The sequence below is a fragment of the Panthera leo genome, chromosome F3, assembly GCF_018350215.1.
Source record: "Panthera leo isolate Ple1 chromosome F3, P.leo_Ple1_pat1.1, whole genome shotgun sequence".
Lineage (NCBI taxonomy): Eukaryota > Metazoa > Chordata > Mammalia > Carnivora > Felidae > Panthera > Panthera leo.
In genome coordinates this window covers 67,906,897-67,930,089 of record NC_056696.1, presented here as the reverse complement: position 1 = coordinate 67,930,089, position 23,193 = coordinate 67,906,897, and the positions used below count along the sequence as shown (strand labels likewise).

General features: G+C 43.5%; 1 protein-coding gene across 7 annotated transcripts in view; it reads right to left on the bottom strand.

Moving 5' to 3' along the window:
- ASH1L (ASH1 like histone lysine methyltransferase) overlaps window positions 1-23,193 on the bottom strand; it is a 191,952-nt gene that overhangs the window by 82,370 nt on the left and 86,389 nt on the right. For 6 of the 7 annotated variants that reach the window (XR_006199097.1, XM_042926085.1, XM_042926084.1 and 3 more), the window contains exons 5-6: window positions 20,761-21,499; window positions 9,864-10,043 (exon numbers count right to left, since the gene is read on the bottom strand). Coding sequence is in view for 6 of the 7 variants with exons in the window: in XM_042926085.1 (XP_042782019.1) it covers window positions 9,864-10,043; window positions 20,761-21,499 (919 nt within the window). In the remaining variant the exon portion in view is untranslated. The remainder of the gene's footprint in view (window positions 1-9,863; window positions 10,044-20,760; window positions 21,500-23,193) is intronic. The other variant, XM_042926090.1, reaches the window with a different exon arrangement.

Below are 23,193 nucleotides of genomic sequence, written 5' to 3'. Positions count from 1 at the left end.
AGGAAGGGTCATATGTCAGGCTACAAAATAAGTCTTAATAGATTTTAAAAGACTGAAATCATACCGAATATTTTTTTCTGATCAGGAAAACTGGAAAAACCACAAATGTGTGGAAATCAAACAACATACTCTTAACCGACAGCTCAAATAAGAAATCACAAGGGAAAGTGGAAACTATCTTCAAATGAATGAGAATGCAAACACAAAAAAACCCCAAACTTATCTGATGCAGTAAAAACAGTACTTAGAAGGAAATTTATAGGTAAAAACACAAACATTCAAATAAAAGAAAGATCTCAAGTCAATAACTTCATGACGAACAGTCAGTGGCACAGCCATTACGGAAAAGTTTGGTGGTTCGTCAAAAAGCTAAACACAGCGTCTTCTAGTCCCATGGATAACGTATAGGCTTAGGATCAAAAGCAGGGACCTGACCACATAAACGTATGCCAGTGTTCACAGGGAATTATTCACGACAGCCAGAAGGCAGAAACAACCCAAACGTTCATCCATAGATGAGCAAGGAAACACAACGTGGCATACCCTACACAATGGGACATTATGTGGCCATAAAAAGGACCGACATTCTGCCACATGCTAAAACATAAATGAACAGTGAAGGCATTATGCTAAATTCAATAATCCAGACCAAAAGAAGCACAAATGTCACACGATTCCACTTTCATGGGGCAGCAAGTGTAGGCAAATTCACAGAAACTGAAAGCACATCAGACACGACTGGAGGCTGGGGTGTGTGTGGGGAGTTATTGCTTCATGGTTACAGAGTTTCTCTTTGGAGCAAGGAAACATCTTGGAAACAGACAGTGGTAATGACTACACAACACTGTGAATGCGATTAGTGATGCTGAATCGTACACTTAAAAATGAGGAAAATGGTAAATTCTGCCATACGTACTTTACCACAATAAAAATTAATTTTATTCTAATAATAAAATATGAATCATACAAATGAAAATAAAATTCAGATATTATGTAAGTATTTACACTTGCATGTACAATTAATGTAATATACCCAAAACTGTTGACTTCTAAAGTATATGGTATATGAATTACACCTCAATTTTTTTATTAGGGTTTTTTTTTTTTTTATGTTTGTTTGTTTTTGAGGGAGAGAGGGACAGAGCACAAGTGGGACAGGGGCAGAGAGAGAAGGAGACACAGAATGTGAAACAGGCTCCAGGCTCCGGGCTGTCAGCACAGAACTCAACGGGGAGCTCGAACTCATGAACTGTGAGGTCATGACCTGAGCTGAAGCTGGACACTCAACTGACTGAGCCCCCCAGGCACCCCTACATCTCGATAAAACTGCTGAGCAGAAGAAAGAGGACAGGAAACAAGTCCTGGGGACGTGAGACGCTGCAGACACAGCCCAGGTTCACTGCGTGTCTCCCGTGCGCTACTCACCTTACACGCTTCACTTCACTTGGGTAGCGGGGGAGGAGCCGCTAGAATTCACACTTCAGAGAGAAAACAGTCAGTTTGGGAAAATGAGCAAGTGCTGGAGGTGGACAGTGGTGACGGTCGCACAAGGTAATGTGTTTGATGCTACCGAACGGTGCACTTAAAGTTATTAAAATGGTTAATTTTATGTCACGTATATTTAAGCGCAATCAGTTCATTAACTGAAAACATTAAAACACAAGGGAGCCGGGGGAGGGGGCGGGGGGCCAGGGGGCTCAGTTAAACGACCAACTCTCTCAGGTCGTGATTATCAAGGGTTCGTGGGATCGAACTGCGAGTTGGGCCCTGCGATGACTGCACAGAGCCTGCTTGGGATTCTCTCTCCCCCTCTCTCTGCCTCTCCCCTGCCTGCACGGGCATGTTCTCTCTCACTCTCTCAAAATAAATCAACTTAAAAAAAACCTTAAAATATGAAGTTAATTTTGTTTTTAACACTTTACTTGGGACATCAGCCTTGCAACGAATTTTTGGGTTTGATGCCAAAAGCAAAGGCGAAAAAAGCAAAAATGAACGGAGGGACTGCATCCAACTAAAGGTCTTCTGTACAACAAAGAAAATCGTCAACCAAATGAAAAGGCAACCTACTGAATGAAAGAAAATATTGGTAAACCATGCATCCGTTAATAGGTTAATATTCAAAAAATATAAAGAACTCCTACAACTCAGTAGTAAAAGAACAATCTGATTAAACAATGGGCACAGGATCTGAACTGAATAGGCATTTTCCCAACGACACATACACAGAAGGCTGACAGGTACATGAAAAGATGCTCAATCTCACCAGCCATCAGGGAGATGGACACAGAAAACCACAACAACACTTCACACCTGTCAGAATGGTTGTTACCAAAAAGATAAGAAACAGTAAGTGTCTATTACTTACTAATAGGGATGAGGAGAAAAGGGAGCCCACATGCACTATGGGTGGCAATGTAAGTTGGTACGGCCACTGTGGAAAACAGCATGAAGGTGCCTCTCAAAATTAAAAATAGACATACCCTAAGATCCTGCAACTCCACCTCTGAGTACGTATCCAAAGAAACCGAAAACGTCACCTGGACAAGACACTTGCAACCCCATGCTCCCTGCAGCATTGTTTACGAGATATGAAAACAACCTTCATGTCTGCCGGCAGACGAATGGATGGACATGTGCTATACAAACAGAACAGAACGTTATTCAGCCATAAAAACGAATGACATCTTGAAATCTGCAACAACATGGATGGACTGTGAGGGCATCATGCGAAGGGAAGGAAGCCAAACACAGAAAGAGAAATACCGTACGATTTCGATTACATGTGGAATCTAAAAAAACAACAAAACCCCCAAAACTCAAAAAACAAAATGCCAAGCTCACAGAGAGAACATGTTGGTGTTGTCAGAAGCGGGGGGATTTCAGGGGACTGGGATGGGTGAAATGGGTGAAAGGAGTCAAAAGGTGAAAGCTTCCGGTCATTAAATAAATAAGCCATGGGACGTAATGTCCCATACAGCACGGCAACTGTAGGTAATAATGCTGTAGTGCATACTGGGAACTTGACAGGAAAATACATCTTAAACGTTCTCATGGCAGGGGCACCTGGCTGGCTCAGTCAGTGGAGTGTGCCGCCCTTGATCTCAGGGCTGTGAGTTCAAGCCCCATGCTGGCTGTAGAGATTACTGACACGTAAAATCTTAAAAAAAAAAAAAAAAAAGTTCTCACGGCAAGAAAAAAATTTTGTCACTATGTATGCTAACAGGTGTTAACTAGACTTATTGTGATCATGTCATATACAAATATTAAGTCATTATATGGCACACCTGAAATTAATATAATGTGGGATGTACATGACAGCTCAATAAAGACAAAATAATTTAAAAAACACACCTTTACTTGGGTTACTTTCACTTTCTTAGCGACTAAAATAAAAATCAGATAAACTGAATTTTCAACTTGCTTCGCCTGAAAGTGATCTGTGTGACTGGACCTTTCACTAGCTCAGTATTTCCATCTATATACAAACTATATGGTTCAACAGCTTCATTTAATACATAAATTTCATTTCTATGATTCTAGAGAGAAAAAGTAATTTGCCCAAAATGCCAGTGAAGCCCAAAGGCCCCCCTCAAGGTGCTGTTAGTTTCTCTGCACTCCGCTGTCTCACCAGAGTATCCTCTAAGCCTGGGGACGCCTGGGGGCCTCAGTCAGTTCAGCGTCCAAGTCTTGATTTCCGCTCTGGTCGTGACCTCACACTTCAGTTCACGGGTTTGGTTCAGTGCAGTCCACACTGGACTCCGCGCTCACAGTATGGAGCCTGCTTGGGATTCTCTCTCTGCTTCTCTCTCTGTCCCTCCCCCGACTTGCACTTTCTCTCTCAAGATAAACAAGTAAACTTAAAAAAAATACACACACACACACACACACACACACACACACACACACACACACACCCTAAGTCTTAAATTCAACCTCCAATGTACTTGACAGATACCTGATATTACATATTCTGTTAAATTCCTTTTAGATAAAATAAAATCTAAAGTCCAAAGTAACACAGCATTGTCCTAACTTCAAAAAGTGCGGACAGGGGCGCCTGGGTGGAGCAGTCGGTTAAGCGTCCGACTTCAGCCAGGTCACGATCTCGCGGTCTGTGAGTTCGAGCCCCGCGTCAGGCTCTGGGCTGATGGCTCGGAGCCTGGAGCCTGTTTCCGATTCTGTGTCTCCCTCTCTCTCTGCCCCTCCCCCGTTCATGCTCTGTCTCTGTCTGTCCCAAAAATAAATAAAAAACGTTGAAAAAAAAATTAAAAAAAAAAAAAAAAAAAAAAAAAAGAAAACTTTGAGGGGCGCCTGGGTGGCTCAGTCGGTTAAGCGTCCGACTTCGGCTCAGGTCACGATCTCGCGGTCTGTGAGTTCGAGCCCCACTTCGGGCTCTGTGCTGACTGCTCAGAGCCTGGAGCCTGTTTCAGATTCTGTATCTCCCTCTCTCTCTGGCCCTCCCCCGTTCATGCTCTGTCTCTCTCTGTCCCAAAAATAAATAAAAAACGTTGAAAAAAAAATTAAAAAAAAAAAAAAAAAAGTGCGGACAAATATAAAATAAGACATGTGAACCCCATAAACCAGAGGGTACAGTAGATACAATAACGCTCACTCTCCCCACATATCCACATGTAACCCCCAGAAACTGGGAATATGCAGAAGGAATTAAGGTTTCTAATCTGTTGATTTAGAGACAGGGATATTATTCTGGATAATCCGGGTGAGCCCAATATAATCACAAGGGTCCTTATAAATGGAAGAGGAAGTTAAAGGCACAGTCAGCGAAAAGAGAACCAAGCTTGAAGTGACAAAATGTGAGGACTCAACCTGTCATTGCAGGTCTGAAGACAGAAGGAACCCCATCCACGACATGCGGGGTAGCCTCTAGAAGCTGGAGAGGCAAGGAAGAGCCTCCAGAAGGAATACGGCAAGAAAAACCTTGCCAACACCTTGATTTTATTTTGCCTGCAGAGATTCACTTGACCTTCTGACCTCAGGAACTGTAAGACGATACATCTGTGTTGCTTCAAGCAACTTGAGTGACCTGGTAGAGAGGACAGAGAAAACTGATGTACAGGCTAACCTCCATGAGCAGCGTGTTGACCGTATTACGAGACATTTTTTGGTACCTATAGAAAGGAACATTAATGATGGAGGTTTTCTTAAACCAAGGAGTACTGTCTGTACGACTTTTTTTCTGGTATTTTAGCTAATGACATTATCCGCCCAGGAATACAAAACAAAACACGGGGATCTTCACTGACTCTCATCCTGTCCTTTACACTCTTCACGCCAGACCATCTGATCAATCTTTAATCCTTTTCAACTGTAACAATGACATTTTCTTTCTTTTTTAAATGTTTAGTTATTTTTGAGAGAGACCGAATGAAAGTTGGGGAAGGGTAGGGACAGAGGGAGACATAGAATCCGAAGCAGGCTCCAGGCCCTGAGCTGTCAGCAGTGGGCCCGACGTGGGGCTTGAACCCATGAACCGCGAGATCATGACCTGAGCAGAAACCAAGAGTGAGACGCTAAACCGACTGAGCCACCCAGGCACCCCCTGCGTCTTAAAATTTTTTTTAACTTTTAATTCCAGTAGAGTTAGCATACAGTGTACTATGAGTTTCAGGTGTACACGGGAGTGATTCAGCACCTCTACGCATCACCCGGCGCTCACCACAACAGGTGCACTCCTTCATCCCTGTCACCTGTTTCACCCACACCTGTGCCCCCTCCTTCTGGCGACCACCTATGTGTTCTCTAGAGTGAAGAGACCGTTTCTTGGTGTGACTCTTTTGTTTTCTCTGTTTGTTTTGTTTCTTAAATTCCACATAGGAGGGAAGCCATATCCCCTCATAACTTTTTAAAGCCTATAATGATTTATATACAAGAGTAACTTTGCAATTTCTTTGTACCCTTCTGTGGCCCCAGAAACAACCTGGCAGAAAATGGAAGATTTTCTGGGCAGCAGTGAAACCATTCTGTGTGATATTACAAAGGTGGACACATGTCGTTAGACATTTATGAAAACCCACACAACGTACAACACCAAGAGAGAACCCTCACGTCAGCTGTGACTTTGGGCGATAAGGATGTGTCAGTGGAAGCTGATTATAATAAACGTAGTGCTGCACTGCAGGATGTTGACGGTAGGGGAGGCTGCGTGAGCAGGGGTGTATGCAAACTCTCTCTCACTGTGTATCAATTTTGTTGTGAACCTACAACTGCTCTAAATAATTCTTCCTTAATAAAAAACAAAACAAAGAAAAAACCCCACAAATTGCTACCAACAACAACCAGGCAGCCCATAAAAATATGCTGGCTTCACGGTTTGGAAGAATGCATACCTGTATCAATCTGATCAATGTTTTCAAAATATCCCAGAATAGGGCCTGCCTGGGTGGCTCGGTTGGCTAGTGTCCAGCTCTTGGTTTCGGCTCAGGTCATGATCTCATGGTTTGTGAGCTCCAGCCCTGTGCCCGTCCAGCTCTGCACTGACAGTGCAGAGCCTGCTTGGGATTCTCTCTCTCCCTCTCTCTGTCCCTCTCCTGCTTGTGTGCTCTCTCTCAAAATAAATAACTTAAAAAAAAAATACAATATTCCTATAAACCATTTTCTTCCTACTTATTATTTTTTTTTTTTTCAATGTTTTTTATTTATTTTTGGGACAGAGAGAGACAGAGCATGAAAGGGGGAGGGGCAGAGAGAGAGGGAGACACAGAATCGGAAACAGGCTCCAGGCTCTGAGCCATCAGCCCAGAGCCCGACGCGGGGCTCGAACTCACGGACCGCGAGATCGTGACCTGGCTGAAGTCGGAGGCTTAACCGACTGCGCCACCCAGGCGCCCCTCTTCCTACTTATTTTTAAAAATTTCACTTATTTATTCATTTATTTTGAGATAGAGAGAATCCCAAGCAGGCTCTGCACTGTCAGCACAGGGCCTGGTGCGGGGCTCGAACTCATGGACTATGAGATCATGACCTGAACTGAAATCTAGAGTCCGATGCTTAGCTGACTGAACCACTCAGGTGCCCCCACCACCACCTACTTATTTCTAAGAGGTGGATAGCTAGTTGTAACATAAACAAGGTGATACTTTAGTCCATTCTCCGAGTGAAAGACTTTTGTCTGACCAGAGACATTTTACAACACAGATATGGTTGAAGATACTGATCTTTTGATTCACAATCTGACTTTATTATTAATCTCCCATTTTTAGGGATTTAATCCAGAAAAAAACACATTTATAGAAACAAAAGTAAAACTTGAACTTAATTTTTTTTAGCAGAAAACTTGATAAATATATTTGTTTTCTCTGTTCAGCAAAAACACTGCTTAAAATTGTAACTGGAAAAAAAATAGCTCTTTCCAAAATACATTTCCATTTTCTCACTTGTAGTGACTGAATGCTAGTTATTTTTCAGGCATCATCAACTGGAATATGAACCCTGATTTCCCAGCCTGAAGTGTGGTTCCATGATGATGTTCTGGCCAGGGTCTATAAATGAGGTTTTCAATTCTCCTTTCTCATCAGCCTGAGCTGCTACAACACATTACCAGAGACTGGGGGGGTGTCAGCAACACATTTTTATTTCTCACTCTTCTGGAGGCTGGGATGTCCAAGATCAGGGGTGAGTTCCAGTGAGAACTCTCTCCCTGGCGTGCAGGGCCACCTTCCTGCTACTCCTCATATAGTGGAAGGAGGCCATGTCTCTGCGTTTCTTCTTAGAAGGCCGCTGACCCTACTCACAAAGGGCAACGTCCTCATGACCTAATTACTTCCCAAAGTTCCTGCCTCCAAAGACCATCACACTGGGGACTGGGGATTCAAGTCTGGGTAGGAGTGGGAAGACGTGTCCACTCCATACTGCTTCCTTACAGAGAAGATGGACACTTTTCACTCCCTTTCTTCTTTTCTGCTTTCTACAAGGAAGACCTGATGGCTGAGCTGTAGCTGCTATGTTGGAACAAGAAGAAACCACAGAAACGGAAGCCTAATGCTGAAATGGAGGGACAGAAACAAAGGAGCCTAGATCTGTGAGGAAACTGAAGACACCATATTAACCTTGAAGTTTGTATTTTGTTAACATTAAAAAAAAATTTTTTTTTTTTTAACGTTTATTCATTTTTGAGAGAGAGAAACTGAGCACGACCAGGGGAGGGGCAGAGAGACAGGGAGACACGGAATCCGAAGCAGGCTCCAGGCTCCCAGCTGTCAGCACAGAGCCTGACGCGGGGCTCGAACTCATGAACCGTGAGATCACGACCTGAGCCGAAGTCGGACATTCAACAGACTGAGCCACCCAGGCGCCCCTCATAACATTTTTTAAGTTAAAGGAAAAGAAATGTGTATCTTCTTGAATTCTCGAGTATTTGAATTTCCTATTATCGGCATCTGCAACGAATAAGCTTCATGAATAAAACATTTTCATGATCCTAGAAGCAAGAATAGGGTACAAAGAGTTTATGTGGAATCTACCTCAGTGGTCAATCAATAGAAAACTTTTCACTGCAAAATAAGGTGCTGTGGCTCACATGCAGACACTTTAACCCCACTGAGTCGGACATACGTCTAAAATGTAACCTTTCCTTCACACCCTCATGACCTTTTGACGGACGCCGAGTGTCTGTTGTTGCAGCCCTGTCATACACTGTCTGCTCTGTCACTAGAGTTATCCAAAAACACACACAACACACACACACTTCTCCTTTCTTAAAAATATCATGTTGGGGCACCTGGATGGCTCAGTCGGTTGGGTGATTGATTGGGGGCGCTTGAGATCAGGTCCTGATATCATAGTTCACAGGTTTGAGCCTCATGTCGGGCTCTGTGCTGATGGCACGGAGCCTGCTTGGGATTCTCTCTCTCTCCCTGCCCCTCCCCCACTGGAGTTCTTTCGTTTTCTTCCCCTCTCTCTCTCTCAAAATAAATAAATAAACTTAAAAAAATTCATCACGTTTATACACAGTGACACAGTCAGTTGATGTCTCTTTCAGGCTCTACACCTTCTTTTTTTTCTTTTTTAGAGATTTTATTTTTTAGTAATTTCTACACCCAACATGGGGCTCAAACCCACAACCCCAAGACCGAGAGTCACATGTTCTGCCGACTGAGCTGGCCAGGCACCCTTGGGCTCTACACACTCTTAATTGAGGTTCTTCTTGAGCTGCCCCTCCCAAAGGGATAGGACGTTCCTACAAGGAGCGTATTTCACTCCTTCAGCGAAGTGTTTGAAAACACAGAAAACATTCAATCAATGAGGAATGAATGTAAAAAATCAAGATCATTTTAGATACCCACATAGTATCATTTCTCTTATTTTTAAAAAAGAAAAAAGATACCGCTAGAAAGGCAGAGAGAAGATGAAGAACAGGGAAGATGCTGAAACTAATATTACACCAAATGTTAAGTAATTAGAATTAAAAAAATTGAAACAGGGGCGCCTGGGTCAGTCGGTTGAGCGTCCGACTTCGGCTCAGATCATGATCTCGCGGCTTGTGGGTTCCAGCCCCGCGTCAGGCTCTGTGCTGACAGCTCGGAGCCTGGAGCCTGCTTCGGATCCTGTGTCTCCTTCTCTCTCTGCCCTTCCCCTGGTCATGCTCACTCTCTCTCTCAAAAATAAACAAACAGTAAAAAAAAAAAATTTTTTTTAAATTGAAACAAAACCCAAAAGAGAGGAAGGTAATTAGCCCCGAACAACACAGCGCAGTGTCACTAGCACAGTGGATGCTGCGGTGTCTGTGATGAGGTCAGTATTTGTGGGCCCTGCACTCATATGGTGTTTTTTGATAGTCAAAGTATCATTTCAAGCACGGAAGAATGGTCTTTAAGACATGCCGGCTGACAGATGTGACTACTTACTCTGCAGTTTTGTAAACGTCAGAATACAGCCCTGCTTTCTGATACTTCTTCTTTGGGGGACGTGGGGCCTTCTTCTCCCTTGGGATGAGAGAAAGCACAGGCTGCAAGCTACCTTCAGGTTCGGGAGGCTTGGCTGGGGTTTCAGGAGGACCGGGAATCTCAACTGTTGTTTCAGTAAAGCTAGAAAGAGAGTTTAAAGGTAATTTTTATTACTGTCTATTCAAAAAACACCACAGTAAGTAAAACATGAGATACAGCACTTCCTCAGCTGACTGTGATGGGAGTAACAGATGCCACTCTGGTCCTCCCAACAGAAAGTAGTAGAAATATGGTAAACTACTATAAACCTACAGAAAGTTTAGGGCACCTGGGTGGCTCAGTCGGTTAAAAGTTGGACTTCAGCTCAGGTCGTGATCTCGCGGTTCGTGAGTTCAAGCCCCATGTTGGGCTTTGTGCTGACAGCCCACAGTCTGGAACCTGCTTCGGATTCTGTGTCTCCCTCTCTCTCTGCCCCTCCCCCCTTGCGCTCTGGCTCTCTCTCTCAAAAATAAATAAACATTGAAACTAGAGAAAGTTTACAAAACAATGACCAGACATCAGACAACACTGTAGGATTGTGATCACCAAGAAAATTGAAAAGAAAGAAAAAACTAGAAATAAGAACTGCGTTCATAGGGAGGATGATGATGGAGGGAGTAGAGCCACAGCAGAGAACAGCCAACAACATAAACCGAAAAGACAGAGAACGCTGAGGGCACTCAGGCTGGTGAGGCAGAGCACTGGCGTGGAGAAAGCCACGGAGGAAAGTAATTCTAGACTAAAGTCCGGGTGGTACCTACACAGGGCGAAATTCTCTAAAGCCAGACAAAGAGCTACCAGAGTGCTGGGACCTGAACAAGTCCAAGAGCTCGTACGTGATGGTCGCTACTCTGATTCCACTAGGCAGAGTGGAGAGAAACTGCAGGGCATTCCACAGACAATCCAGAGGGTAGTGTCAGCCAGTTTCATAGGACTCAACTATCCCTAGACCAAAGACTAGCACTAATAAAGCTTAAAAACAGTCTTCCAAAGGATCTAAACTGAACCACAAGTAACTTAACTGCCTACCAAAAAAACCGTGACCATTTGGAAAAGAACAAAAACTAGATACACAATTACGTGACATCTACAAAGTAAAAAAATTCATAATGAAAAAACCCCAAAGATTCATGGCCAAATATTTTCCAAATTTGATACAAAGTATAAGCTCAAAGTTCCAAGAAGCTAAACAAGCCATTAACAATATAAACTCCAATACAACAAGGTGTATCACAGTAAACTGCTAAATAAATACCGAAAAGTTTTTAAAAGCTAGAGGAAAAAATAAACAATCTATACGGGAGTACAAAAATAGGAATGAGTATTTCATGTCTGAAACAATTCAAGGCTGAAGGCAATGAGATAACATCTTTAAGTGCTGGAGGAGGAGGAGGAGGAGGAGGAGGAGGAGGAGGAGGAGGAGGAGGAGGAGGAGGAGGAGGAGGAGGAGAAAGCCTGTCCAAGTAGAATTCTAAGTCAATCAAAAACATTTTTTAATGTTTATTTCTGAGAAAAAGGGAGAGAGAGAGACTGTGCACACATGAGGGAGAAGCAGAGGAGACAGGGAGAGTCCGAGCAGACTTCGGTGCTGTCAGCACAGACCCTGATGTGGGGCTCGAACCCACAAACCGTGAGATCATGACCTGAGCTGAAGTCAGACGCTTAACTGACCGAGCCACCCAGGCACCCCTATCAAAAACATCTTTAGGGGCTCCTGGGTGGCTCAGCCGATTAAGCGTCCGACTTCAGCTCAGGTCACAATCTCGCGGTTAGCGGGTTCGAGCCCCGCGTCAGGCTCTGTGTTGACAGCTCAGAGCTTAGAACCTGCTTTGGATTCTGTCTCTCTCTCTCCCCCTCCCCCACTTGCACTCTGTCTCTCTCAAAGATAAATAAACATTTAAAAAGCTTTTTTTTAATCTTTAAAAATTAAGTTGATTCTAGCTCCAGGCAAAGACGGAATAGATATTGCCACTTATCCTTGCACTAGGTACAAGGAAAAACCCTGGAAAAAATATATAAAATAAAAATAAGCAAGCAGATTGGTCAGGGACCTTAAGCCCAAAGCAATGACATGGCAGGGAATCGATTTTTCTATTTCCATGAAAAACACATCACTGGGCTATTGCACTCAATTTGTAGATCGCTTTGGGTGGTTCTGATATCTTAACAACATTAAGTCTTCCAGTCCCTGAACGCAGGCTGTCTTTCCATTTATTTATGTCTTCTTTAATTTGACTGAACAATGATTTGTAGTTTTCAATGTACAAGTTTTGCCTTGCTAAGTTTATTCTTTTTTTTAATAAAAATTTTTTTTCAATCTTTATTTTTCATAAGAAGTATAAGCAAACAGGGGAGGGGCAGAGAGACAGAGTCTGAGGCAGGCTCCAGGCTCTGAGCTGTCAGCACAGAGCCCGACACGGGGCTCGAACTCACGGACCACGAGATCATGACCTGAGCCGAGGTCGGACGCTTAACCGACTGAGCCACCCAGGTGCCCTCCCCTCCTTTTTTTTAAATTTTCTTTTTTAAGTTTCTTCTTAAGTAAGCTCTACACCCAACATGGGGCTTGAACTCACGACCCCAAGATCGAGTCGCATGGCTCCACCTACCGAGCCCCCCGGGGCCCCTTGCTAAGTTTATTCTTAGGTCTGTTCTTCTTGATGCCACTGTAAGTAGAACTGTTTTTGTAATTTCCTTTTTAGAAAATTATCAGTGTATAGAAACGCAACTGATTTTGTGTTTTCAAGTTTGCTGAACTTGTTCAAAAGCTTCTACAGCTGTTTTGTTTGAGATCTTTAAGGGTTCATGTAAGATCACAGCATCTGTGAACACAGCTCATTTTGCTGTTTCCTTTACACTTTAGAAGCCTTTTACTCCTTTTTCTTGCCTGACTACATCAGTCAGGAATTTTAATACTAGGCTGAATTAAAGCAGCAAAAGTGGACATTCTTCCTCATTTCTGATATTAGGGGAAAAGTTCTCAATCTCTCACCATGGATCCTGTTAGCTGCGGGGTTTTTTGTATAAGGCCTTTAATATGTTGAGGTAGTTTTCCTGTTCCCAGACTGCTCAGTTTTTATCACAAACGAGTTAGTCTGTGAAATTACGTTTCTACATTTATTGATACGATTAGTGTGATTCTTCTTCTTTAGCCTTTTGATGTGATGAGGACCCTTAATATGCTTTCAGATGGTGAACAAGTCTTTTATAACTGGGACAAATCATACTTGGTACTTGGTAACAGGATCAATCGATTTATCTATCTATCCAATCAATTAATTTGTTATTTCTCTTTTCACCGGTTCTTATTTGTTTGTTTGATTGATTGATTGCCGTTCTCCTTACCAGGCAAATTCATTTCTACTTCTGTGCCTTACCTTCTTTCTTTTTTCTGTAATCAAAAACAACTTCTGCTTTCCTGTTTATCACCTGCATACACAAATTCTCCCAGTGTCACGTTTCCTCGAGTGCTGTCCATTGACTACACACATCAGAATTACCATGAGGGCTTATAAGACATGCAAATGCCCATCCACAGATTTTTAAAAATTCTCCTTAGTGAAGTCTGAGTGGACAACGTCCCGCCCTTGCCGGTGTCTATACCAACACTGGGCTCTCTCTCCACAAGCGCATCCATCTCATTCTACTCAGGCTCTGACACCCGAGGCGGGGTTGATGTTCTCTCTACTTTGTCCCAGGCCCCAACTCTTCGCTCCATGAAGTCTCCAACACCCAACTCAGGGTCACCACGGTTTCCATACCCCATGTGGACACCTAGACCTAACGACTTTAAGACTGAATTTTTCAGGGCACCTGGGTGGGCTCAGTCGGTTAAGCATCTGATTCTTGATTTAGACTTAGGTCATGATCTCATGGTTCATGAGGTGGAGCCCCATGTCTGGGTCTGCACTGTCAGGGCAGAGCTTGCCTGGGATTCTCTCTCTCAAGATAAATGAACATTAAAAAGAAAGAGAAAAGAAGATTGAAGTTTTCTTTTTAATTTTTTTGTTTATTTTTGAGAGACAGAGAGAGAGAGAGAGAGAGAGCGAGTGAGTGACAGCGAGTGCGGGAGAGGGTCAAAGAGAGAGGGAGAGACAGAGAGGGAAACACAGAATCTGAAGCAGGTTCCAGGCTCTGAGCTGTCAGCACAGAGCCTGATGGGGGGCTCAAGCTCATGGACCAAGAGATCATGACCTGAGCTGACGTCAGACACCCAACTGACTGAGCCACCCAGGTGCCCCAAGACTGAATTTTTCAAGAAAAAAAAGAGGAAGAGGTAATGCACATTAAAATATGGTTCATCACAGGGTGCCTGGTGGCTCAGTGGGTTAAGCATCCAACTTTGGCTCAGGTCGTGATCTCACAGTTCATAGGTTTGAGCCCTGTGTCGGGCTCTGCGCTGACAGCTCAGAGCCTGGAGCCTGTTTTGGATTCTGTGTCCCTCTCTCTCCGTCCCTCTCCAGCTTGCACTCTGTGTGTCTCTCTCAAAAATAAACAAACGTTAAAAAAATACATGGTTTCATGATATATCTATCTACATCAATACAGTAATTTGGGGACACCTGGGTGGCTCAGTCAGTTAAGCGTCTGACTTTGGCTCAGGTCATGATCTCGCCATTCCTAACTTTGAGCCCCGCGTCAGGCTCTGTGCTGACAGCTTGGAACCTGGAGCCTGTTTGGGATCCTGCGTCTCCGTCTCTCTCATTCCCTCCCCTGCTTGTGCTCTTTCTCAAAAATAAACATTAAAAAAATTAAATTATTAAAAAAATGCAGTAATTTGTTTAGTTTGTGTATGTGTTTGCTTTATAAAAGTAGGACCAGTTAGTATATCATTTTTAGGAACTTGGTTGTTTTTTTTTTTTTTTTACTTAATGTTTATAAGATTCATCCACTATTATTACATTATCAGCTGTAATTCATGAATCTCTATTACCATATCATTTTCCATTGCGTGGAAAACTGTGTTTATTCCTTTTCGTGGTAATGTTGGATATTTCTATTTTCTATATATTATAATGAATCTTGCCACTACCTTTCCGAAAAGTGTTCTGGTGACTGTTGGGCAAGACTTTCTCTAAAGGGTAACTGTTAGATTACATAGGGTTTATTTGTAACACAATTTTGTTGCTGTTTATGTATTCTGGACACCAAAACTGTATACATCACACGTGTCACAAATTTCCCAGTTTGTAGCAAGTCTTCATATATTTGTCCTGATGTTTGACGAATGGAAGTTTAGCTTTAATATAATTGAGTATGTCAGTCTTTTTACCTGTATGGTACTGCTTTTGAGATCTGGCTTATGAACTCCTTTCTGACAATAAAGTTGTGTAGTTTTTTTTGGATTTAATTATTATGGATTTAATCAACTGGGAGTTAACTTTTGTATCTGGGATGAGACAGGATCCAATTTCATTCCCGTTACTATGTAATATCAACTTTTAGGGCACAATTTATTAAACACTGTTCTCTGTCCCTGTCGATAAGCAGTGTTACGGTTTCGCGTAGCAAGGCTGCCTTCTCTTACCGAACCAGTTCCGTACCAGCTCAACGCACCGGCTTCAAGAAGTCTGGGGACAAATCTTTTACGTTATTCAGTAATTCCATCCCTTGGAATACACCCTGGGGAGATTCGTGCCCATATCCACCAGCATTTTTGGGAAACAGTCTCAAAGTCGAAACGACCCAACAGTGAAGCAGAGAACTGAATTCTGTACCGACGACGGAAAGGACTACGGCAACATGCCGCAGCACAGATACAGAGGCACATGTCGAGCAAAGAAAGGGAAGATACAAAAGTGTATGTCCTGTGCAATTCCATCCACACGAAGTTCAGTGAGGGTAAACTGAACGACATTGTCTAGCTTGCAAACTTAAAGGGTGTAGAAGAAAAAGGTAAGGAGGTGGTTACATCAGAAGTCAGGAAATTGACTTTGGCTAGTGGTGAAGCAGTTTGTGACTGGGGAGGCGCATGGGATACTGGCCAGCAGTGTTCACCCCTTCCACGTCGACATCAGTGTTGGCTTTATGAAAAAAAGATGAACTTATTTCTAATGTTTATGTACTTTCTGTAGGTGTATTCCCCTCCCTACTTCCCCCATCATCTCTAAAGAGTTTTTTTTTTTTTTTTTTTTAAAGTTTGTTTATGTATGTACGTCTGTCTGTCTCCACCCAGTGTGGGGTTTGAGCTCATGACCATGAGATCAAGAGTCACATGATCCTCCGGTCGAGCCAGCCAGGTGTCTCTAAAGAATTTTAAGGAGAATGGAATGATCCTTTTCTTTCAAGTATGTAGAAGTTTCTGGTCCTGCTGCTTTTTTTGCAGCAAGATTTTAAATTTTTTTTTTTTCAACGTTTTTAATTTATTTTTGGGACAGAGAGAGACAGAGCATGAACGGGGGAGGGGCAGAGAGAGAGGGAGACACAGAATCGGAAACAGGCTCCAGGCTCCGAGCCATCAGCCCAGAGCCTGACTCGGGGCTCGAACTCACGGACCGTGAGATCGTGACCTGGCTGAAGTCGGACGCTTAACCGACCGCGCCACCCAGGCGCCCCTGCAGCAAGATTTTAAATTAAAGATTGGATTTATGGAAAAGAAACACTCAGGTTATCTCTTCTTGAGTAGGTTTTTCCTAGGAATACATACATTTCAACTGAGTTTTCCAATTTGTGGAGCATAACATGCTTATAGTAGTCATTTTTTAATCTCTCATATACAGCTTATCTCCTTTTTAACTTATAATTTTCTTCACTGATCAACTTTACTAGAAGTTTGTATATTTTATTAGTCTTTAAGGAACTAACTTTGGTCTTCAGTGAGTCTCTCTATTGTACCTTAGCTTTATTTTGTTAATTTAATATATGTTTCATTTCCTTCACTTCCCATTTACCTTTTGGGGCTTATTCTCTGGTTTTTCTCATTTCTTAATTGGACTCACGGTTCATAAATTTTCAGCATTTTAGAAAGTAATATAAGTTTTAAAGGCTATGAATCCCACTCTAGCCACCTCTTTAGATACATCCGACAAGTTGATATAGTAGCATAGTGTTGATTCAGTTTTAACTATTTGAATTATGATTTTATTTTGTCGTTAAATTTTATTTATTTTAATTTACATCCAAGTTAGCATATAGTGCAATGATTTCAGGAGTAGAATCCAGTGCTCAACCCAACAAGTGTCTTCCTTGATGCCCCTCGGCCATTTAGCCCATCCCCCTCCCACCACCCCTCCAGCAACCCTCAGTTTGTTCTCTGTCTTTAAGAGTCTCTTAGGTTTTGTCCCCCTCCCTGTTTTTATGTCATTTTTGCTTCCCTTCCCTTCCCTTCCCTTATGTTCATCTGTTTTGTAGCTTAAAGTCCTCATATGAGTGAAGTCATGGGATATTTGTCTTTCTCTAATTTCACTTAGCATAATACCCTCTAGTTCCATCCATGTAGGTGCAAATGGCAAGATTTCATTCTGATTGCCGAATACTACTCCATTGTGTGTATATGTATATATATTCTTTATCCATTCATCTGTCGATGGACATTTGGACTCTTTCCATGCTTTGGCTATTGTGGATAGTACTGCTATAAACACGGGGGTGCATGTGCCCCTCAGAAACAGCACACCTGGGGGCACCTGGGCGGCTCAGTCGGTTAAGTGTCCGACTTCGGCTCAGGTCATGATCTCAGGGTTCATGAATCTGAGCCCCTTGTCAAGCTCTGTGCTGACAGCTCAGAGCCTGGAGCCTGCTTTGGATTCTGTGTCTCCCTCTCTCTCTGCGCCTCCCCCACTTGTGCTCTCTGTCTCTCTCTCTCTCTCAAAAATAAATAAAATGTAAAAAAAAAACTTAAAAAACCCCCCCAAAACCCAAGAAACAGCACCTATATACCTTGGATAAATACCTAGTAGTGCAATTGCTGGGTCATAGGGTAGTTCTATTTTTAATTTTTTGAGGAACCTCCATACTGTTTTCCACAGTGGCTGCACCAGTTTGCATTCCCACCAGTAGAGCAAAGGAGAGATGATTTTATTTTTTACACAGCTTTTAAAATTTGTCCTTTTTCCTTTTAGAACCAGGGTTTGAACCCAGATTCTTCTGATCTAGAACCCAGCTCATAACCATTATACTATTCTTTTCTTAAGCTTAAAAAAAAATGTTTACTTAGTTTTGAGAGATAGAGCGAGTGAGCAGGGGAAGGGCAGAGAGAAGGAAGACACAGAATCTGAAGCAGGATCCAGGCTCCGAGCTGTCAGCACAGAGCCTGACGTGGGGCCCCAACCCACGAACCCCGAGATCATGACCTGAGCCGAAGTTGGATGCTTAACCGACTGAGTCACCCAGGCGCCCCATAACCATTATTCTTTTGCCATCTGGGTTGTTACTAATCAAATAGTGTCCGTACTCTTTAACATGGCATACAAGGCCCTCTGCATGATCTGGCCCCCACAACCTTTTCTTTAGACTCATTCTCTAAGCTCTAGACCACACTACTAGAATTTGCTCTGTGTTTTGGCCACAAAAGCATTCTTTCACTTCCTTGAACCTGCTCTGCCTTTTCATACTGAGCCCATAATGTGTGCTCTAGCCTCACGCCTTATATAACAGATGAAGTCAATTCTTCAGATTTTAATTAGTAATTACTTCCACAGGGAAGCTAGGTCAATTACCTCAACAATTCGTTCTCATAGCACTAACTCTCCCTACTCATACTTAGGCTGCACACTCCATGAGGACAGGGAGTGTATCTCTATCTGCTTACCACTCTTACCTACCCTCAGCACATGGGATAAGTAATTTTGCAATAAACACTTACTGAATGAAGAAATGAATAAATTCCTGCTACATACCAAGTACTATAGTAGGTTCTAATCAGAAAAAGGTGAAAAATTGCTGCTGCCCCTGGGATCTCACTACGTCATGTCCTTTCTTGCACAATCTCCTAAGAGGGGTCCCTCCCAGCATGGGGCTCACACTCACGACCCCCAGGTCAAGAGAGGCATGCTCCCCTGACTGGGCCAGCCAGGCACCGCTACACGGTGCGCTCTTAACGCCCATGCCCACAAAGAGAACAGGATTTGAGAAGAAATGAGATCATGTGAAGAGAGACACAACTTCTCAACCAGTAAGCTTTTAGTTTCACTGATGTATCTACAAGCTTGTATTACTCATGAAAAAAATATATATCCTGTATATTCTCTAGGAAAAGAAGTCTTTTTTATAGATGATGCATTAGAGAGATATAAGAAACCTCTATATGGGATTCACCAAGGTAGATGATAGAGAAAAAGACTGATAACTGTCCTACTGCTGTTTGGCAAGAGAATATAAAGAAAACCAAATGATGTCATACAACAAACATTAAGGGCTATCATTCTTTTTTTTTTTTTTTTTTTTTTTTTTTTTTTTTTTTTAATTTAAGTAATCTCTACACCCAACATGGGGCTCAAACTCACAACCCCAAGATCAAAAGTCACAGGCTCTTCTCACTGAGCCAGCCAGGCGCCCCAGGGTTATCATTGTGACTGCAGGTAATGAGCACTTAAAAAACAGGTACGGAACACAACACATACTAATGTCTTCTACTATGCAAAAACGTGCAAATTAAAATAAGCAGCAAGTAACATTTAGGAAGTATATTTCAGCTGTATCAGATTGAGAAAGGTTTTTTTTCCCTGCCCCCGGATAAAGATTTTTTAAAAAGATAATTTCCAGGGTAGATAAGGGTGGGGGGTAAAGAGTACGTGACTATTAAGACAGCAGTCTGACAATACATGTTAAGAGGCTTAAAATGTATCTAGCAGTTTCAGTTTGTATTTCTCTGTGAACGAGGGATGCCATTGACTGTGACTGACATGCTACATTTAGTAAAGGAAAAGCCATCTGCAAATGGTGAATATTGTCATTAGCTCATTTAAAAATACCAAATATACCTTCAGGGAATGAATCTGGTTGGATACATAACAAAAGGATTAAATGCTCTTATTTTGGATGACTTTTGGCTCTGTGCTCTGTATCTTTTAGAAAAATGTAAAAATGTAACCAGGAAACTATGAAGGAAATAAATCTAACATGCAGAAAAACGTATGCGATGACAGGAAGACAAGGTTAGAGCATACAGGAGATGGTGTGATAGTAAAAATAATTCCAGGCGCACAGCTATGTACTGGGTAAAATAGGTAACCTCTCTGGGCCTGGACCTCCTCACCTGTAGAGTGAGGGGATTAGACTGAATTGTTACATTCCCTGTGCTTAATTATTTATAATTTGGGGCAGTTATAATAAGAACCCCCCCCCCTTGTTTTTAAAGTAAGTGGGGGAGGGGCAGAGAGAGAAGGAAAGAGAGAATCCCAAGCAGGTTCTGCACGCAGGCTCAGACTCAGGAACCTTGAGATCGTGACCCAAGTCAAAAATCAAGAGTCGGATGTTGGGGCGCCTGGGTGGCTCAGTCGGTTGAGCGTCTGACTTCGGCTCAGGTCATGATCTCACTGTTTGTGGGTTCGAGCCCCGCGTCGGGCTCTGTGCTGACAGCTCGAAGCCTGGAACCTGCTTCAGATTCTCTGTCTCCCTCTCTCTCTCTCTCTCTGCCCCTCCCCTGTTCACGCTCTGTGTCTGTCTCAGAAATAAAATAAACATAAAAAAAAAAAAGAAAGAGAGAGTCGGACGCTTAATGAACTGAATGACCCAGGCGGCCCTGAAGAGGAACTTTTCAATAAAACAGAGAAGTGCAGGTTTTCTATAACGAAGAGTCACTCAGCTGCGTATGGATAGGTCACATCTGTGACACGTCTGTGTGTCCTCCACCCAGACCAAGTGTGAAACCAGGAATTACCTTTCAGTGCGCTCTCGTTCTTCCTCTGGGAACGGCTTCTGCTTTTTCTTGGTCTGTTCTTCCAACAGCCAACTTTTCCTCTTCAACCCCTTCTTCTGTTCTGGACTCAGGTTCACGCTCTGGACAACAGCCTCGATGACATCCGTAACGGTGTCAGGACGGAAGGGCGCCGCTGCTCTCTCCTCGCCTTCGCTCAGCTCGGGGCCGACCAACTGGGCGGCCTGGAAGGCTTGCATCGACACCACGGCCTGGAGGGGGCATTTCCGAGGTCGGCCTGGTCTGCGTTTCACGAAGTTGTTCCCTGTCCTGGCCTGTCTTTGCAGTTTTTTGGCTTTTAGTATTTTGTTGACATGGTCCAGGTTTTTCTTGGTGGCCAGGATTTTGTCGTAATTGCACATTTTCCGAGCTTGGCGCTGCATGGCTTCCACTACGCTCCTCTTGATGTGCGGGGGCGAACGGCTGCTCGGCAACTTTTCGGAGAGGAGTGAGATGCTACCACTGCAGGAGTCGCCGGGGACCGCAGGCACGAGAAGGCTGTCTGGTCTCCCCGGGGCTCGCTCCTTGCCGTGGCTGTGGCCCGGACTGGAGGAAGGCGGCACAGAGGCGGATGTGATCGCGGCCTCGACACTCTTCCCCAGGGGCGCCTGGTCCTCATGTTGTACCATCCGCTGCAGCAGACCGTCCACGGAGTCGTCCCCAGGAGCGGTCGCTCTCGGACTTCGAGAGGAAACGCCATTCACTAAATGAGGTGACAGATCACACGCAGAAGAAAAACGAACACAGCCAGTCATTTAAACGACTCTTTACACGGAAGAAAAGGAGCACTGCTCCATCTGTCCTCACAACATCACACATCCTAAGACCATGTGCGGTTCTCTCTCCCAGGCAAGTTGGTGGTTTACTTTCCTGAATCGGGCCTATATGACAGTCAGATTCTCAGGAACTTCAAAACTGGCCTATGCCTCCCTATTACCAGTGAGTTAAAAAGCAACAACAATAACGCTCGCTCTCTGAGATGAGGACCAGGAATGAATTGTTTACTTCTTCAGAAATGAAGGTCCATTTGAGTTAGGAGACTCGACAGTTAAACGCCGGACAAAGGGGCGCCTGGGTGGCTCAGTCGGTTAAGCATCCGACTTCAGCTCAGGTCACGATATCGCGGTATGTGAGTTCGAGCCCCGCGTCGGGCTCTGTGCTGACTGCTCGGAGCCCGGAGGCTGTTTCAGATTCTGTGTCTCCCTCTCTCTCTGACCCTCCCCCGTTCATGCTCTGTCTCTCTCTGTCTTGAAAATAAATAAATGTTAAAAAAATAATAATAATAAAAAGAAAAAAAAAAAAAAGAAAAAAGAAACGCCGGACAAAGACCTTCCACTTAACCCTTGTTACCTTAGTGGCCCAGGGACTTGGTGATCTTTGTCTCCTCAGATACCACTCAGCGCATTTTCGTGACTATACTTCATGTGGGAAAGGCTCCCGCTCCTCTGGCCAGCCATGTTAGTTTCACAGTCTTTGTAAACATCGAATTGTAATAGGCCTACTTCCCAAGATGCCTCGTTGTCTCCTACTAATGATCACAGGTAATGCTTCTCCAAAATTGATGGATGCATATCCTGTCTATCTGAGTTTAAAATGTGGTAGGATTCTAGGGGCTACTGTACAAGCCCCCGGCATTCCAGATTCCAATCAGATTACACTGGACTTTTTCTCCAATTACCAATAACTTCCTTCAAATAATATCCAGTAGTACTGTTTAAATTCAAACTCTCAGTGACATTTTATATCCCTAATTTTTAAAATCCGGCCTCCACTGTTTCTCTGATAACCCACTTTCTCTCCCCATTCCTCAGCTCCATCAGCGTTAGCCGTAGAGGCCCCTCAGCCCCAGTACTACAGTGTTACCTTCTACATTTACTTGCCCACGGGGGACACGTTCGTTCTCATAGTTTCCACGATCAGAACACACGTGCTAATCTTCACTTTTATCTGAAGGTCACCAGAATGAGGACTGTCCCCTTCTCACTCTCTGGCCCGAGCGCTTCTCTCCTTGATACAGGCCTCCCTGCTCCCTTTGACGGTTCATTCAATAGCACGTACATTCTGGTGTCTCCCCAGTCTCTCTCTTCTGCGTAACACCTGTTTTTCTACATCTCTACTTTTGCATGTTTCATAGATCTCTCGCACTCCTGTTCGTTACCTCCTCCCTCAACCTTGTTCCTCCAAAGCGCCAAGCTCAGTGACTGGTAACATAAAGCCAGCTCTTCAACATTATATACACAGAGCACCAATCACGTGCCAGGGATTTTGTCAGCCAAGCTCAGGCCACATCGTCTGTCATTTCTCCTCTACTCTCCCCACAACTCAAAACGTTTGACTTTACGTTCGTCTGGCCTCTTGAACCTATCCATTGCCTTCACACCACCACGGCCCCTCCAT